The sequence below is a fragment of the Puntigrus tetrazona genome, chromosome 20 (genome assembly GCF_018831695.1).
Source record: "Puntigrus tetrazona isolate hp1 chromosome 20, ASM1883169v1, whole genome shotgun sequence".
Taxonomy (NCBI): domain Eukaryota; kingdom Metazoa; phylum Chordata; class Actinopteri; order Cypriniformes; family Cyprinidae; genus Puntigrus; species Puntigrus tetrazona.
This window is the reverse complement of record NC_056718.1, coordinates 23,354,107-23,374,286: the sequence shown is the minus strand read 5'-3', so window position 1 is coordinate 23,374,286 and position 20,180 is coordinate 23,354,107. Positions and strand designations below refer to the sequence as shown.

General features: G+C 37.3%; 1 protein-coding gene across 2 annotated transcripts in view; it reads left to right on the top strand.

Moving 5' to 3' along the window:
• Window positions 1-20,180, top strand: part of cep85l (centrosomal protein 85, like) — a 59,455-nt gene that overhangs the window by 6,342 nt on the left and 32,933 nt on the right. For both annotated transcript variants that reach the window (XM_043220393.1, XM_043220391.1), the window contains exon 2: window positions 2,197-2,355. In XM_043220393.1, coding sequence (XP_043076328.1) covers window positions 2,197-2,355 — 159 coding nt within the window. The remainder of the gene's footprint in view (window positions 1-2,196; window positions 2,356-20,180) is intronic.

The following is a 20,180-nucleotide window of genomic DNA, read 5'->3' as shown; positions in this document are numbered from 1 at the left end:
AAAAAAATATTTCTACATATTATTTAAATATTGTGTAATTTAGTGCGATTGAGTTGCATCCAAAAAAAAAATTTTCGTTTGCATTTTTATATATATATATATATATATATATATATATATATATGTATGTATATGTGTGTATGTATGTGTATATATGTATATACAGCATGTATATAAATACAAACTAATACATGCATATATTTAAGGAAAAATATATGTTTATGTATTAAATCTATTAATCTGTAATATAAAAGTGTACATTAAAAATATATACTGCACGTGGCTATTTATGTATACTTAATATACACAGTGCACACATATAAACAAAAACTTAATTATTTAACAGCAGTATATCTGTTATATTTCTATATACATTTTGAAGTGTAAATTAAATTTGTCTTTAGTCTCATTTTTTATTATTATTATTTTAGTTTTATTGTTCAGTGGTGAAAGGGAAACCCGAACAAACGCATGTTCGGTGTTTAGAAGCTCGTGTTTTCACACTCAGAAGTTGTCTGAATATCGAACAGTGACGCAACCGATTCTGACCGGTCTTCCTGACAGCTATTTTTTAATAATTCATATCACGTTGCATAACTGCCGGTGGTCTAGAAGTCGCCGGCGCCTCATCAACAACAAGCCCTGTGTTTCCCCGGGACATTTACAGATCTCCATATATTCACAATGGCCGAAGTGGATCGCTTTCGTACGAACCGCTATGAACTTGAGGTTTTTTCCACCCAGGAATTACGGAGAGCTAATTCTGGTCGTGACCTCAGTGATTGCGGCTGGAGCTTGGCTTTAGGGTTTCGTTTAGTTTTAGGGTTCGTACAGCGGCGTCTCAAGTTTTTTTAATTTTTCTCTTCATTGCTGTTTCAGGGAAAAACGCTTCAGTTTGTGAGTTTTCTGTGATGCATGGCACCATAAAAATGCACGTGCACGATTTTGCTGACTGTACCTGGAGGAAAAAGGACGATGTTTATGCTTTGCACGGTTTTAATAACAAGTCAGTGATCAGCTCAAAAGTATATCTGTGGAAATCTTTCATCGCACAGCTTTGTTTTATGAATCGGTATTAAGATGTTTTTTGGCAGGGAATCAAAATGTTCTGAGATTTTGGGCAGAGAGTTTCTATATTCCACTTTTTTTCCTGCCAGGCATTACAGAGGACAGCCTAAAGAGATTACACCTCAGAATAGATTAGGCCAGCAGATATTGGGGACGAGTCCTCTAGGGCAAATCTGACCCTTTGCTTCACTGAACCTCACCTTCTTTTAGTGCTTTAGTAGTTCGTGTCCCACAAAGTCGTTAGAGGTGATGTTTTCATATGTTCGATTCTAACATTTTTTACTAAACGACATAAAGTTCGAGGTCAGTAGGTCTTATCAGCCTGCTTGTTTTACAGTAAAAGGTTTTTTAAATGTAATTTATTCCTGTGAGGTCACAGCTGAATTTTTAATTGTTCCAGTATTATAACAATTATAAAAATGTAATATGATATTTTTGTGTTTAACCAACATCTATTATCATTGTTATTATTAATTATTAAAATAATATATATATAAAAAAAAAAAAAAATATATATATATATATATATATATATATATATATATATATATATATATATATAACATATTAAATATATATATATATATATATATATATATATATATAATATAACATAATAAATAAATATAAATAACAATATTGCTTTTAATAACTTTATCTACAATAATAATAATTGCTGATGTCATACAATTAATCACATCCAAAGTAAACGTTTTTGTTTGCATAATATACAAACATTATTATGTATATTTATCATGCATATGTGAATACAAACACATGCATGTATATATTTAGAAAAAATATGTTTATATATTATATATGTGTGTGTGTAAAAGCAAAATATATTTATTTGTATGTGACTAATCGTTTGACAGCACTAATATAGCTATTAATATGAGTATAGATTTGTCTAAACTAAGTACTTAATTGAACTTTTTTTTTATATTTACTTGACATTAATAGTGATGAATGATTCTGAATAAGACCCAGTTGTTGATTTTCAGCCCTATGCTTGTTCACCTGCAGTTGCTTTTGTAGTTCCTATGTCCTTTAACTTAAACGCCTTTCACCGTGAAAGCACAAAGCGGTTTAAATGCCCATGCTAACCGCGTTCTGTCCGTCTCTTAGGTTCGAGCACGTCCTCTCCTGGATGGGTCCCAGGCTGCGACTCGGCATGGCAAGCTTCCTCTTCCGCCACTGGCGTTAGCAGCCGCGGACGCCGTCACAGCGCCGCCTCGGACAGCGGCGATACCGGCATCGGCACCTCGTGTTCTGACAGCGTAGAAGGTACGAGACGTTCACGACCGGCTTTTAATCTGCTTTGTGAGGTGTGAAACGTGTTATCGATCGCGGCTGGTTTTCGCAGTAAGACGTTTTCTAGCAAGCTCATTACGAAGTCATGACCCCGTCTCCGCACGCTCCTCTTTGGTCAGACGTAACCTCAAACGGGATCGGCTCCGGTTTCGCCGTCACCGACAGATAAAGAGATTTTGATGCTTTTATTGCGAGGTCAAACCAGGGCTTTCTTCCTGTTACGTCGACCGCTTTTTCCGATTTTTGAGAAGTTACCCTGAGCAAGCGACGGATTGTGAAAGCCTCCGGAAATAGGTCACGCTTCAATGTCTCTTAAATATATGTAGGCCAACGTGTGCAATGGCTTATGGGTAGAGATTATAAGATGATGACTAACGTTAAATCCATTAGTTTTCTCTTTTTCCAAATGACTGTTTGCATCTAAACACCATGATTCGTGTTCACCGCTGCCTCAATCTGATCCTTGGGGGGGTTTTTTACTTGTGTTACACGGTATAGAAATTATTAGGCCAACCGTATGCACAGTTTTTTCGATTTTGAAGTAACTAATAACATTTCTTGTTTGACTTTTACCGACATTAGTCTAGGTGAAGCCCTGTAAGATTTGACCTGAGGTAGGATATCATTAGCAGTCTTGGATTGGGTTTTCAAACGTCACACCAATTGTGTGTGCATTAAATCTTAGCCTGGAGTTTTGGCTCTAAGCTAAATGGGATGTACCTACGGTTAATGCATTGTTTGGTTGGGAGATGAAAATTACGGACTAAAGGCTCGTTGGATTTTCGTTGCGATGGTGATCAATTGATGATTATCAAAACGTGCACGCCGGATTATATCTGCCTTTATTTATCGCATAGGAACTCATGCATATTTCAGCGTATGTAACTACCAACAGCTTAGCAGCTATAATAAGCAGGGCAGCTCAGTCGGTGCATTTGCTTTGGAAAGCTTCGTGTATTATGCAGAATTCAGGCAGTTCTTTTACAATAACGTTCAAAACACAAATTGAGTGCAGTTGGTTTTTTGGGGGGGACGCATTACAATTAACACAAGTGTAATCAGATTGCTTTTTTGAAGTAACTTGCAAAGTAATGCGACTTTTTCAAATGAGTGACGCCGCTTGCTCTGTTTCCCATGTATCGACTGACAGCACTCGTGTTGCCATGTTGAGCGAAATTGTGAATGAGAGGCGTGTGTGTTGCTGTAGTTCTAGAATAAATCTGAGCATGCTTTTACTTTTATCCTGCTGATTCAGTAATCACCGAAATCAATAAAAACAGTCAAATGCAGACTCTGAATATTAGACAAACCTACAGTAGTTCAATATGTTAACACAAATTAGCATGTTTTTCCGATTGATTTCGATGATCCGATTCAACCATAGTAGTAATCATTTTTTTTAAATGTGTTCTCCTTTCTCCTGCGTCATATTCTTCATGCAGGTAGTTTGTTTGCTTTTCTTGTAAAAGGGCTTTTTATATGAAAATCAAACAAGCGATCCCTGCCCTTAAGTTAAAAAGTAACTTAAAAGTGACATAACGCGTTACCTTTCTTAATAAAAATGAACTTAACAACGTAATTAGTTTTAGGATGCGACGCAATATTGTAATACATTAATACACATTTTTAAAAGTAACTTTTATCCTACACTGACGGTCTGTATCCAGTAACTCAATCTCGATAGAATCTTCATCAAGGTCGTGGGTTAAATTACCAGACGACATTCGCGCTAAATAAACTGTAAAACTCGATTAAACTTTGAAATAAAAGTACTAAAACTGTTAATAAAAACCAAAAAATGCAGTAAACAAAAGTACTGATGCTTAAACGAAAATTATTATTGAAACTGAATTAAAAAGTAACCTATTTTTAGAGGTATTGAGTATAATAATGAAATAGCATAAGAAGAAAATGTGATTACCGCTTTCCCTTGTTTTTCAGTTGCTAGGGCATTCTGGACGAGTTGTTTTGGGTGTTTTCTAGGGTGTTGCTAGGTGGTCAAAAACCTCCAAGCTTCTATCATTTGTGGTCACTAAACCAATTTCGCAGTCCCTCCTTCAATAGAAATACATGCGGTTTTGTTCCCCCCCGTTCTATAATCGTAATTGATGCCTAGGGCTGTGATGGATTTGCGCTATGGTGTATCATGTCTCTACCAGGGTGAGCTTCCAGCTGGAGACGCACCGTTCTGCCCTACATTTCAGCAGCCAATAGCCGACATCCCCCTCTCACCATCCTCACCCTACTTCCTGTCCCGCTGCTGTCTAAAGAGAGTTGACGTTCGCCTGGCTCGGTGCCCTAGGAAGACAAAGTCAAGGCCGCCTTGCCGTCGGGCAGACCACGGTCACGCTCGTATCGATCACGGCTCGCTGCTTTAATTGATCTCTTTATCATTAGCGCAGTAAACACGTCGAGGTCAAGCCACAGGCCGTTCATGCATTCCGTCGCGATTCTGGCTTTTTTGCGAAAACGCAAGAGCGAGGTCGAGCATGACCTCAAGGCTTTGCCTCGGCGCCGATCTCGACTTCTGGCTCCAGAAGTAGGACAGATCTGCTACGGAAACATCTGTGATCACCGTGTAGGATGAGAGCCGTGATATCGCCGCATGGTAGGGAAGAGAACCGTGACCACCCCTGCACTTGCTAGACGTGATGACTAATCTTCAAAGCTGATTTTTAACGGATGCCATTCATACGTTTTCATGCGCGTGTTTATTCAGTGTTTCCGGCTAATCTGATGATGCCGGAATAATAATTTCACAGGTTTCCCCCCTCAATAAGCAACTGAAGAAAAAGTCGTAACCATTTACAATGAGGTTCAGGTATGAGCTAATATTGAACTATGCTTCTATAGCATTTATTAATCTTAGTTAACAGTTATTAACTCGAACGAACAATGATCAGCACATTTATTACAGTGTAACAATCGTTCATTATTGGTTTGTGTTTATTCACGGTGCATTAACTAATGTTATCAAGCACAACTTTTTAATAATGATTTTAATAATGCATTAGTAATTAATGCCGAAATGAACTGAGATTAGTGAATGCTGTAGAAGTATCGTTCAGCCTTAATTCTAATGTAACTAATGTAGTTAACTACTAAACCTTGTTGTAAAGCGTTACCAAAAAGGTACGATATTGACTTAAAAATATAAAAAAGGCTAATTGGAGTCATTTTTGCGTCGCTAGTGTTAACAAATGAACTTGAAAAAATAATAATGTAGAACACTCCCTTCATTTTTCATTGGCTGGTAAAACTGATATCCCCGCCCCCAAACTCATGCCATTGGTTGAGTCCTAATCAGACCAACATAACAATTAACAGAGCAATGCTAATCAATCTAGTAACAATTGCTTTTACATATTAAGTTGGGATATTTTTAACATCCAAACACGTAACGTATCATCAACATTTTTTATTAAATACAACCCTATCGCTGCTGTGTTACTTGGTTGAGCCTGTAAACTTGGAAATCTGTTACAGTTTGTTGTTTACTAGTAAGTCTGACAAATTCCTCTTTTAGTAAACTAGCAAGTATAATACAAGTTTCACTTCAGGGAGACCAGTGTGAGCCGCGCATCTGATAAAGAAAGGCTTACGGATGATTCTCCAAAATAAGCCTCTTTGTTTTAATCTGGCCGTGTTGTACTGTGCTCAAAGATGGCTTTATGCAGGCCTGCCCTGAAGTCCTTCTCTCCCGAATCTTCCTTTCATGAAGATTTCTGTAATCTACGTGAAAAAACAATACTGTTCTGGGAGACTCCGTGAAAGAGCTATATCTAGTTTTCAGCTTACATTTCATTTTCACTCTATAAAACACTGAAAGAATCTGGAACGTTCAGCCGTAATGTACAGTTAGCTGCACCCTATAATTTAACAGCTGCTCTCACATTTCCTTTTTCTGGGATGATTTATTGGGCCTGATTGAGTTTTTGAAATACAGATTGATTTTATATGCATGTATATATATTTGTGGTATATTTTATATGTTGAGTGTCAAGTTTGAAAGTCGCCCTCACTGATCTAGTTTCTCTTTTTTTTTTTTTTTTGCATGTCTATAACAATGCTATTGCCAGTCAAAGGCCTTAGCTTTTTCTGTTTTCATACTGGGGGCGCGCTCTTCTCATGTGGATTTCATAATTAGCAGACGGCCTCATTACGGTTCGTTAGAAAGTGCCGTATATCTGCATCGAGGACATCCTGTGATGTTGCGCTCAGTCACTTTGAGCACATGTGACCTCCGATGCGGAGTCACCGGGCCTCAAGCCAACTGGCATAAAAAAAAAAAGGCTAACGAATTCGCGTTTAGATTTGGATACAATTCATAGGGAGGTTTGATTTTCTGACTTAGGCGCCTATACAGAATTAGGCGTTTAAAACACGACACTATAATATCAATCTTTTTTCTAATGTTATGCGATTTTGTTTCACGTAGACGACTCGGACGCGGTTTCCCACGAAGATGTGATCTCTGTATACGCGCATGAAGCCATTTAATCAACCTAATGGAGTAATTGTAAAGGTTTCTCTGTGGTTATCAGTCGTCATCTCGCCCTTCGCTCTCGTGACGGAGCGACTTTTTCCTCGTAAGACGTCTCCGTTCTCAAAACCCTGTCCTGCCAAGGTGTCAGGCTTTCCCGTGACACGTGTTTAACCTTGAGAACAGTGCCAGAGACGTGTCCTCTTGCAGATTAATTTACCTACTTTCCTCCACCTTGAGGACCAGGATTCCCAAATGAGCTGCCAGTGGCTGACCTAGAAGAAGGCACAGGAAATTCCTTTTCGTTTTGAACCAGGACGCCTCATGACCCGAGTCACTAATTATACCTTTCCTTGGGCAGCAGCGGCAGTTTTGTAATTACCCCTGGGGGCTCCTTTCGGGGACTCCGTTCTTGTTTTCGACAACTCTGGGATTGATGTTAAGAGAACGACATGGCTGATCTTAATTCATCGAGGGTCGTTGCCCCGCTTGTTGTAGCTCTGTGTTGTTTTTGTGCGCTCGTTTTACGCGCGTTTCCACGGAGCTCTTACGCAACTTAGTTCGGGACGGCAAAGGTGTCGTCTTGCTGCGTAGGATCAGCTGTGTCGAAAAGAAACCTGAGTCGCATGACTTATCAGCCGAGAATAAACACAGAGGTGCCCTAAGACTTGCTGGAAAAGATGCCTTGGATGCCTCTGAAGCATCCATAAATACACGAGGAGCAAGTGACGTGCATTCCAGTGTATTCGTGACGCCGCGCTTTTGCATTGTTTTTAACCTTTTAGCAGCACTGTGTCACACGCCAGCGCTTATTTGTAGAAGAGAAGCCCTTGTTTAATGACAAAATGTGTGTCTGTGTTTAGATTAAACCGGGTGTAGGGTGGGTTTAGATTAAAACCTCATTTAAGACGTAGCTCTGTTCCATTTATAGGCTCCATGTAGCGATTAAACACTGCAATAAAAACAGAATGCTCCATTTTATATAAAAACTTATTTATTTTTTTTAACACAAGCAGTTTGTATTTGCATTTAATATAAGTAGTTTTGATTTGTGCTAGTTTTCTGTGCTTTAACATTTTTTCATTTTAGTTAAATAATAAAATATGAAATAATAAAATTCACGTTTTAGGTATAGATATAGAAAATGTCCATTATATATTGCAAGAAATAATGTATTCTTTTTTTTTTATAGCTATCTTTGTTGTAAAAAGCTTAAATAATAGAACTATTATTATCATTTAAGAATTTAATGTATTTCAAAATGTAATTAAAGTCGCATTTTGATGCTCGTTTACTTCTTTTTTTTTTTTTGCAAATACATATCTATTACTTTTTTAAAATCATGTTTTGTCATTTGTTTTTTAAGTTTTTAACCTAACCCAACTGCAGTTTGGTTAAGAATAATTAGAATGCACAATGAAAAAAAAAAACTATTTTTTGAGAATTGTTGAGAACTGAGTTATCTGTTGTGTTTTCGCAAATTAAATCTTCATATATAGCTTCCTTATTGCAAACATGCAATCGGCATTTCATATATTTATTCAAGCGAAATAAGTATTAATTCATTTTTGGACTTTGAGCAGATCCCTATAGATATGGTTTCTTTGTTTCAAATGGGTCTTAGTTTGTTAGTTAAGTTAAGTTACGTTGACGGGTAGTAGTTTTTTGACAAAAAACATCTTTATCTGTTTCTGTACATAAAATATAAATAGTCTTATAAGATGCTACTATGTGTAAAATAATCTAGTATGAATCTAGTGGTATTAACTGCATTTCTCTCCTCAAACCTTCACCAAACATCTCGGTCCCAAGAGAGTTCCGGGTCAAAATGTTACCCTCTATTAGATTTGGGCTAGATTAGCTCCTGGCCCTGTCTGATTAACCAGTTGGGACTAGCGTATTAGCATTTGACAGAGAGTTGGGTAATGCAGTTAGCTTGATTAAGGGGGGGTATTGTTTGCTCATGGCCTTCTGTCTTGTACCCCATAAACCCACCCTGAGATATATTTCATACGCCAGCTGCTCCCAACCCATCTCGCTAATGATGGCTTAGACACTAAATGAGGAACGCGTTTAACACAACACTGCGTTAACATTCTCTTCTTAGTTTACATGAGAGCCAAAACCGTTTCCCTCGAGCGACTGCTAGATTTTTGGGCTTGTTCGCGAATATAATAACGATACGAAGCCTTTTGCCAATGAATATCTAATGAGGTATACGGTAGGCTCATCAAATTTGCTAATTGCTCATATCAGCTCATGTGTATATGCAAAAACGAATTTGTTCATTTGCCTTGCAGATATGTCCCGCACGTTGCTTCACGGCGGTTAGCCTAATAGCATTTTCTCCCAAGGCCAAAAACAATCGCTTTTTATATCGGTAACAGTCCAGCCAAATACTGCTTACCCTAAAACTCCTCAACCTCTTTAAGCGTGTCGGAAAGTATTCTAGATTTTTTTTCGTTTTAACTTGCCACATTTTGAATAGCCTGGACTTCTTTGAGTGGTCTTGGTAAAAGTGTTTGTTTATTAATTTAAAGCTAGACATTTAATGTAATGTAATATAATATAATGTAATGTAATGTAATATAATGTAATGTAATGTAATGTAATATAATATAATATAATATAATATAAAATTAAATTTATAGAAATATTTTAATATATATTTGTATTAATTTAAATACATAAATGAAATACATATAGAAATTGAAACATTTCTTCTAGTGCTGGGGAACGATTAATTTATATATATATATATATATATATATATATATGTATATATATATATATATGTGTGTATATATATATATATGTGTATATATATATGTGTATATATATGTGTGTATATATATATGTGTGTATATATATGTGTGTATATATATATATATATGTGTGTATATATATATGTGTGTATATATATATATATATATGTGTGTATATGTGTATATATATATGTGTGTATATATGTGTATATATATATATATGTATATATATATATATATATATGTATATATATACGTGTATATATATATGTATATATATATATATATATATATATATATATATATATATATATATATACGTGTATATATATATATATATATATATATGTATATATATATATATATATATATATATATATACGTGTATGTATATATATATGTATATATATATATAATGTATATGTATGTATGTGTATATTTTATAAATATATATATATATATATATATATATATATATATATATATATATATATATATATATATATATATATATATATATATATATATATATATATAAAATATTCTTATATGCAGTTAGAAGAAATCATTATTCATCATCTCATTTTAATAAAGAAAAAGATTATGTAATTTCTTGCCCATCTCTTAGCAATCTACATATTAAAAAAAGCTTTGGGCCGTTCTTTATCGTAAAGTGTGATAATGCATCTCGTGAAGACCTTTACCTGATACCCATAATGACTTTTCTCTGGCATTTGCTTTGAGACATGGGCATCTGGCATCTTCATTTACTCATCTGCCATACTGTGTTGTGCTGAAAGCTCAATGGTGTCAACCAGTGTTAAAAATCCCGCCAGCTTTGGGTCACTCAGAACCATCGTACCGTTTCACCTTTTGGCAGAGGCGTCAAGATTTTCTGTGCAAGCAAACACCGGCTTAATCGATTCTGAATTGGGAGTCAAGCAGAGCTTTGATTTAAATCGCACCCAAATAGGATTTTCTATCATAACTCTATAAATTGGAAAACCAGTATGTGTAGTATGCGGATAGTTAATAAGACACTGTGTTTTTATAGATGAGGGCAGCATGAAAGGATAGAAGTCTGTCTGTGCGAAGCTTTCTAATTACATTTGGAGAGCAGCCACGCTGGCACTTGGAAGCTCCTGCCCTGCCATTTTTAATTAATAATCTCTATGGGTTTTAACCGCATGACCAGGACGGGCTAACTTGCGTTTTTTTCTCCTTGTTGAAAGTAGATCGGTGTGGTATCCAGCATATCTTAATCGTATTATGGAGGACAGAAGAAGGTAAGGACTGCCTCATGAAAATATATAGCAGTCTATCTATATAAGGCTAGTTAAGGTCAGCGTTAGACGTCACATGGAGGTGGTAATTGGCTGACGAGTGAGTTAGCAGAAACGCAAAAAGAAAGCCTTTTAGTCGTATTTCCAGATGATTTGGGATATTCAGGATTATTGCACGTCTGAAACCAAATCTCGCTATTTATAATATACCATAATGCCGTTTCGTCGAGGAATGACGCAGCTTTGAAGCCTCCAAGCTCCCCGTGTTGGTGACCTACATTTTCTGTCATCGCTGCTTGCTAGTATTGTCTGCGCCGTCGAGTTATCTGGTAAACAGGAAGCTGTGTAACATCACTGAAATCACACATCATTCACTTCCTGTCGACCGATACCTGGAGGGGTTTTTATGGAAACCGTGCTTTTATTGTTTTCAGTATCGTGTTTCTTTCTCTGCATCCGTTTTAATTGGTTAGTAGCATGAAGTCTCCCGACTGGCTTCTCTTCGAAGTTTCCCGCTATGCTTTTTAACGAGGTTCTTCTTTAATATTAAAATGAGTTGCCAGTGTTACGCCAACTAGATAACTATGGCTTAATCATCCAACTACCGAGTTGCTTATTCATATTTTTGTATATTAATTCGTTCGACAGCATCGTTAGAATCTAATTAGCACTTCGTAACAAATTTGTCGTCTTTTCGGGTGCAGTTTCTATCTGAGCTGTTGCATTTTTAAAAAGACAAGTTTATAATTTATCCCGGCTTACTTACGACTAACTGGTCGGCTAATTGTTCAGATGGCGACGCGAACTAATTGATTTTCAGCATCTCTAATCACGGATGCGGAAGCGAGACTTTTTTTTTTTTGTTTACTTTTGCCGCATTGAAACATGAGTCATATCGCCACCCTCATAGAAAACCGAATGAAATCCAGTTCTGCTTAGCAAAAAGGATAATCCTCTTGCCTTAAAGGAACCAGATAAGAGCTTTCGTTCCTTCAAACACTGCAAGATGTAGTCCTGTGGAAAAACCTCCCCGCTGAGACTGGGTAATTTCTCTAATTATATACTAAGGTCCATGCTCACAAAAGTAGGTTAGCGCCTTTTATCGAACGCTAGTTTTTTGACTTCGTGGAAAGATCACCAGCGCATTTTAACAAGTTAACTTTGTCTATAATTACGTAATGATTTGAAACCTCACCTGCGTTCCCGAAGACCACACGTACGAAGGGGTTTGTGCTAAATCTGCTGCTTTACCACAGGAAGGAAACTATTTGGGTTTAATGCCTCTTTCCACGTGACTTTTCCATAGCGGAATTCGTTAAAAAAGAGAAAGCTCAGGTCTCGGTTATATTATGTAATGTTGTTTTGCTGGTTTTGGCTTCTCTAATTCATATAACTCTGCTAGATACTAGTCGCGTAGTAAATGTAGTTTGACATAAGCACATTAATATTCATTTAAAATGTTTCCGCTTCATTTTTTGCTGCTGTTCAAAATTTGAGATCACTAATATATGCATTTTTAAAGAAGTACGTTACGCTCGACGTGGCTCAATAATATGAAATATTACAATTTTAAAAGAAAGTCTTCTGTTTCGGTGTATTGTAAAATGTAATTTATTCCTTTGATCGTCGTTACTCCGGTCTTCAGACCTCACGATAACGTTTATAATGTCTTTCCTGTCACTTTTGCTCAATTTAATTCCTCCTTGCAGAACTAAAGTCGCTCCATCTGACGCCAAACACTTGTAAATATCCGTTTTTATACCAGTTTTTCATTAATGAACAAGTTCAGCCTTAGTTGGTCTGTAAAATGCGTAGCTCTTTAATTCATTGGAGATCAATTGACGAAAGCCGTTGGATGTAGAAAAGGAGAGCAGCTTCTGTTGTGATGAATGAGGTCAGCAGCTAATCCTCTCTCGCTTCAACACCAGACTGGTTTATTCTCATCCTTTCGGCTCCATTTTGCCATTTCATCTCAAGCTGTTCCATATGTTTTCTGGCACAGCTCAGCCATTAAGGAACCTTGTACATAGACCCTCCTTTATGCTGACCTCCTTTCATCTGTTCGGGAATCGCATGTAAGCCATTACGGCTGTGATGATGGCCCTTTTGTGGTGAACGTGATCCCGTGCGTTCCGTCTCTGTTATTGCGCTCCCCGAGGGCTAGAACGTCTGTCACCAGGCTCCAGCTGCAGTGCGCTTGGGTGTAAGGTTCGGCGTGATGTTTGTGTGAAAACCGCCACAAAGAACTTTTACTTTGCACGTTTAGCCAATGAAAACCAATGAGGCACGTTGTGCTAAGAAACGGATGAGAGGCTGATCGATGCGTATTTAGAGCTATAAAGACGTACGACCTAACATCTAAGGCGTATTAGAGAAAAAAAATGCTTTTTTTTTAGTTTCGGCTACCTAATAATTTTGTGAAATTGTTCTTTCGTGATCCACAGCGTTTTTTTTTTTTTTTTGATCGTTATTGAAGGTCAAATTGTGGCATGATGCTTGTGTTGAGAGGTATGTTGAAGGCCTTTAAATTTCACATTTGATTCGGTTTTCTTAAATGCCAACCTTTTTAGCGTGTTTGCGTAATCGTAGTAATTGATCAGTTGTGAACAGTTAACGTTAAAAAAAAATAGGATATTTGTAGAAATTAATTCTTTCTTAAAAGCTTATATTGTTTAACTGAGCTATAAGGTTAAGGTATACTTTATTCAATGTAATATTATCACCGTTGGCATGTTTATGGTCGTAAAAATGATTTAAAATAAATTAAAAAGTCATTTAAACATTCATTTAAAAATAAATATTTGTATTTAAAAAATGAACACCAATTTACTTTTAAATGAATTCTACAAAAAATAAAAATGAGATAATTATTACTATTATTATTATCAAAATTAGATTTTTATAAATAAAAGTAAATGAATGATTAATTTGAAATGTACCAATAATGAATTTTTACTTATTGTTTTAAATGAAATGTAAATAATGAGCAAAAGCAATCTCTTGTCCTGACGTTTTCCTCACCCCGTCCGGTAAGTGCTGTCCCGGTCTGGATTACCTCGAGCTTGTGAATGAAACGAGACCCGCTGTGCAAGGAGAGAGGGTATGAAAGAACATGTATGATGAATGAGAAACCGCTGCTTGCTGGTACTGTGTTACATAGTTTATCTGAAAGGAAGGAGGTAAACGAATTACACCGGAGCAGGATGCAGCTCAGGCAGACTTATGTCGACTGGATATGGATATGGATCAATATGAACGCAGCCGCGGTGCTGCCTTTGCTTTAAAACAAGCTGCTGATGGAAGGATGTGAAAAACCACACAGGAAGGGATTGTTTTATTGGTGCTTTAGAGAGGAAGAGATTGACTTGAGATATTAGAGACAATGAGCTGTCATTTATGTTGTTCTATGAATGTGTTTATATAAGTTTTTTATATTTTTCACAATTTTTTTATTTTTTTTATTTATTTATTTTTTTGCCGGATTGGTTGCCTACCAACCTATTGTAATTTTTTTTCCACATTCTTATTTAAAGAGAAGTTAAAGTAATCTAAAAGCATGTCTAAATAATTAAAAAAAAAAATACAGTTTATCCGCAGTACATTAAACATTAAGCACATTACGTTTTAGGTAATTTTTCCAAATTCTTTTGTCCCCCCCATCCCATGTTTTAAAGATTTAAGAATTAATGGTTTAATTAAATGTGATAAATAAAAAAACATGTCTAATTAATTGAATTCATGAAGTTTTATTACACTTTTTACTGTAATAGTAAATCCATATTCTGTGTACCTTGTTTAATTGTTTTTAGAACCTATTAGGGGAAAAAATCATAAATCAATAGCTATTTTAATCGTTTTTTTAAAATGTAAACAATATTTTGTATTTTGATGAACAAAGTGCGTAATGTTATATTCCTTAAAATGTTTTTAATATTACTTTAAAAAAGAACATTTTGCTATTTCAGTAAAAAAATTTTACAAAAAAACTTTTGTTGCCTTTTTTAATGACATTTGAGTCCATATCGTAATTTCATTCATTAATTGTACAGCACTATCTAGTTTTATTGTTATAGTTTTATCAAAATGCACCGTGGTCCACTTTTGTGGTAGTTTATGACAGACAATATCTTTTCATAACAAGATCAAGCAGCATGTTAGCACTCCGCGTTCCCTCGAGGACGTACGAATACGTCCACACAGGCACCGTGTAATGGCTCAGCATTTCTTTTCCCAAAGCTGATAATTAGCCTCGTCGGTTTGAAAACACGCTCCACGTCATCTCGGCTCTCATTAAAGCTCTGCTGAGACCTGTGTTTTTTCAGCTTAGAGTTTAACTGCTGCTCCTGGTCCAACCACCGCGTCCGTGTTTACTACGCCGTGTTGAATTAATACTAATGGCCGAAGGAGATTACACACCGCCATCTGTCCGTCTGCTCGCTAGCAACGTCAACAAGCCAGGCTGCTTCAGTCTTCAGTCACTTGTAGTGTATAGAACAGGTTGAATGTGGTGCGGGTGTTCTGCTAAACATCTCCGTTTGTGGAAGAATGTTAATTTTCCTGAATTTTCATAGTCAGTAATCGTGTGTGTGGAGCGGTGTGTGTTGACCGTGACTCGTCCAGGAGTCGTTACATCAAGTCTCGCGTGTCAGGGTGGAATTCTGAGCAGCTGGTGATGCAACAGTAGCCGGAAATACTGACTGCTGACAGAACTGACATGTCAGGAAAAGTTTTCCAGAGCCTTGATTGAGTAAGGACATCTCCTCCGAGTTTTCAAGCACAGTCATCTATCTATCTATCTATCTATCTATCTATCTATCTATCTATCTATCACTGTGTTTATTGTTTTATAGTTCTATCTATACATTGTTCTATCCGTCATTGTGTAGTTCAATTTATTAATTTTTTCTGTGTTATCCTTTAGTTCCATTTATCATTCTATTTGTAATTTAACGCTGATTATTGGCAAAATGCGCATTAAATATCGCACGATTATCGTGCAGCCCTACTGTCGTTCAAGTATTACTTCTACTTATTCTGCTTATCTATTGTTCTATCAGTCTGTCATTCTGTATCGTTCCGTAGTTTTATCTACCTATCTATCCATCTATCCATCTATCCATCTATCTATCTATCTATCTATCTATCTATCTATCTATCTATCTATCTATCTATCTATCTATCTATCTACCTACCTACCTACCTACCTACCTATCTATCTATCTATCTATCTATCTATCTATCTATCTATCTATCTACCTATCTATCTATCTATTCTCTTAATTTCAAAATGTTCTATTTAGTTTGTTTTTGTTCTATCCAACATTTTTCTTTCCATCATTCTGATTCGAATCTGTGAAAGGTTTCAGCCAATCACCACGTGACTAGTTTATCTACATTGACGTCGCCCGCATTGTACAGTGCCCTTATATGTCGCGGACGAGTAATAATCACTGCGCCTGGTTTCAACTCGCCATTTTTGTCTCCATATTGCTGTTACCGGAAACCATCACTGATTCGAGAAGCACTCATCACGTCTTTCTCTATTTTCAATTTGCCTAGTCCTTTATTAGAAGTGTCTTGGCCCGGGGCCCTCACGAGAATGGCCCTCGAGTTCCTTGTTGGTCCTCAGCAACCGTCTTTTTGGCGCCAGGCTAATGGTGATAGACGTGGCAATGAAACCTTAGAGCAGTTGCTAAATATGTGCTAATGTGGTAAGACCGTCAAGTCCGCACGCTTGTGGCGGCACACGAGTGTGTTGTGATACTCTAGATATGGAGCACTCACATGTACGCTTACTCATAACCGTGTGCAGTTGCTCATTAATGTTGAGCATATATGACCATTAACAGCACCGTTAACTTGTGGACCATATGGCTTATGTTATATGTTATGCGATTCATCCAGAAGAAAACTGAACCTGCTTTCGATATGTGAGAAACTGAATGATTGACTTACCGAGTTGAATTTGAGATCCACATCGAGATCAATCGTGAACAAAATCAACAGATTCAACAGTTTTCATTTGAAGTTGCACTTCAAACCAATGATTCGTTAATGAGCGCAGTTATAAATTCATCACAATATTCTCCAGCGGGGAATGTGGAAAAACATTTTCAATAGAGGAATCCTGTGAAAAAAACGCAGTGATCGCGCTGGTTTTCATCTTTTTTTAGCTTTACCGCTCAGAGTTGACTTCATGCTGTCACCTTACAATTCTGCGAGCGTTCACTTGTTAGCAAGCACTAAATAAAAATAAGCACGTGTTTTCCAGCTGTGAGCAGCTGTCAGGGGTTGATTGACTCGCTGAGAGGGGGCGGCTGAAATAACAAGTTTCTGCTTGGATGATAGGGAGATGATTTCTCTTGAAGACACGCTTGGACACAGATGTTTTCTGACGATGTCATGCTAATCAGGGTCACTGAGGGGGATGCTGGGAGTGGGCAGATGTTGTGACACTTATCGTATAATGGTGTTAGAGCACTGTGTGTGTTTGTGCATCTGGCATTTCACCTTTGACTCTGCCCATCCATTCGTCCATCCATCAAATGTATCTATCCATTCATTTTTCCTGTAAAGTAGCCTATTCATACACCCATCCTTTTTAGGCTAAAATATATATTGATCCATTCATTTTGCTACAGTATCCATTCATCCATCCATTGATCTCTCCATCCATGCATCCATTTATTTTTTTTCCCCTACAGCATCCATAGATCCACCTCTCCATCCATCCATTTTTCCTTTAAAATATCCATCCTCAAACCAAAGATTTTTGAGAGAAAGTCAGGTAAGAAAACATGCAGAAAGTGCAGGCGGTATTTCAAGAAAAAACGTTTTTTGATGATTTATAAATGGCTTGATCTCCGTAGGAGGAAGAGCTTTGTAGATTTCGGTGACCCACATTTGAGAATCCCACAGATACAAACACACGCATTTATCACAGCGCATCTGACAGAAACACGGCAAGAAACCCGAATCAGACGATATTCATCGACCCAAACACGTCGATTCGGTGAGATGTCAACCAATCTTAGATCAGCCCACCCTGTTTCTTCCTCGCCCCTACTATCTGTGAGCTTCAACACCAAACCGATTTCGCTGTACCGTGCTAATCGATTGCACAAACTGATCTCAAACCTGGTTGTCACATTTATTCAGCGTTGATAAATAGCAGACGCCCGTCAAGTGGGTTGTCCCCCCTCTGCTGGGAATTCTGGGACTGGAGCACTCGTAGCCCAAGGCTTCAGCAGTCCTGGTTTGTTCTGACTCTCTCTTCTCCACCCCAACGTAAATTAGAACCAGATGAGGTTATTCTAGGCAGCTTAATCCAACCTCTCTGGAATGGCCCGTCCAGCCCGTTTTACAACACTCCAAGTATAAGGAGGTTTAGAGACCACTTGACTATATAAGGATAGAGAGCGAACGCTGTACAGTAAAATTCTTTTATCTTGTTGAAAACGGCGTTTCTGTGTGATATCATAGCGTGTGCTTAGAATATCTCATTACGTCAGGTTTATGTTACTTTATTTTTTCATTTTATAAGAGAGCTGTATGTGTTTTCCACATAAACGTGAAAAACTGGTCTGTGGCAGTTTACGCCAACTCATTTGCTTTTTTGGAAATCCACCGACGATGCAAGAAAAAACACTTTTTTTATGTGCATTTGGTGCTAAAACCAGAACATTTCTAAGCTGTACTCTTAAAATTTGTCGTTTTTAATATTGGAGTAAATTTTTCGCTGCACACATTCGCTTTTTGTTTCACTTTGCCTTTCTTATTCCGTAATAAGGTTCCATAAACCAGTTTTATGACCTCGGTCGGTTCATTTACATTGCGATACGCAGCCCAGATTTGGCTTAAGTTCATAAAGCTTCGAAATCCCTTTAAACTCGATATCAGCATTCATCTGGGGGTGACGTTGGTGATCCGGTAGTCAAAAACAGCACGATTGTTGTATTGGAAGCAAAAGCGAGAGTAGCCTTGCCGGTCTGGAAAACCAGGTAATTCCCTGTGATTTGTTTATGATATGCGCACATTTGCAAGCGGCGTCTCTTCTGTGGAACGTGCCGTTTCAGTCCTCCTCAGTGTCCAGATGGTCTCCGGTTGGCAGACATGCTCATGCCAACAAAGAGCTGCATTGTGCAAACCTCCGCAGAGATGTGCAGCAGTTTACATTAGCATTAGAAGTTAGTCAAGAAGGGTGATTGTAATTCAAATCGGTATCTAGAGTTCCCTGATCAGGTGTCTCTAGTAGGACCGCGATTTACAGGACTTATTATTACAGGATTTACAGAATATCGTATAAACCGCCTGAGCATTCTCCTTCGAAAGTATTCGATTGCTCATATCTCGCACGCGACAGCGCTGATATGACGAGAGCCTCGCCGACAGCTGAGCTTCTTCATCTGAATGTCCGTATCTCAAGCTTGGCTCGTGACGGTGATCCAGCCTGTCAGCTCGTCTCAGCGTGACCGTCAGTGCTCTTGGGTCCGCCACGACTGCTCAGACGCTTCCCGTGACCACATCAGCACCTCCGCATTTGCCGCACCGCTGCTTCCAATTTGATATTATTACAGCAGTGCATACATTTCTAGATATATACGTTTTTTCTATACGTTCCTGCTTGCGTTTAGAAGATCAGAACAACTATATAAACTCTTTCTAGTTTATTTCAAGTCGAGAAGGTGTATTTATTATTCCTGTGTTAACATGGCTGCAGTAATTATACCAATCAAAGAAAAGCAAATAAGCTTGCTTTTCAATTGTGAAAAATTACAGCTTTTAAAAAGTAGGTAGACACTTCAGTAAAGATTTACAATATTTGGTGTCATGTTGACCAGTATGGAGAGATAAACTTTGTGTGTGTGTGTATATATATATATATATATATATATATATATATATATATATATATATATATATATATATATATATATATATTAAATTATTAATATACTGTTTCAGCTATGATGGTGCATCCCTTATAAATATAACTTCAGTAAGCTGCTTTGAATCTGGGTTTGAAGGTTTGAGGTCTGGTCGTCTGGTGAATGTGTTTTCTCCTGCGGTGACTCACAGTCAGATGAGTTCAGTCTCTGTTTATCGTGACGTGTTTTCAAAGCACGAAGGAGAGGCTATGTGATCAGGGGAATCCCTAGTGCATGATGGGATATTGGAGGACATTAGATCATCTTCATCCAGTTGCTTTCAGTCGTTGCAGTCTCTCAGGAAGAATAAGAAAGGAATATCATCATCAGTGGCGTGTCA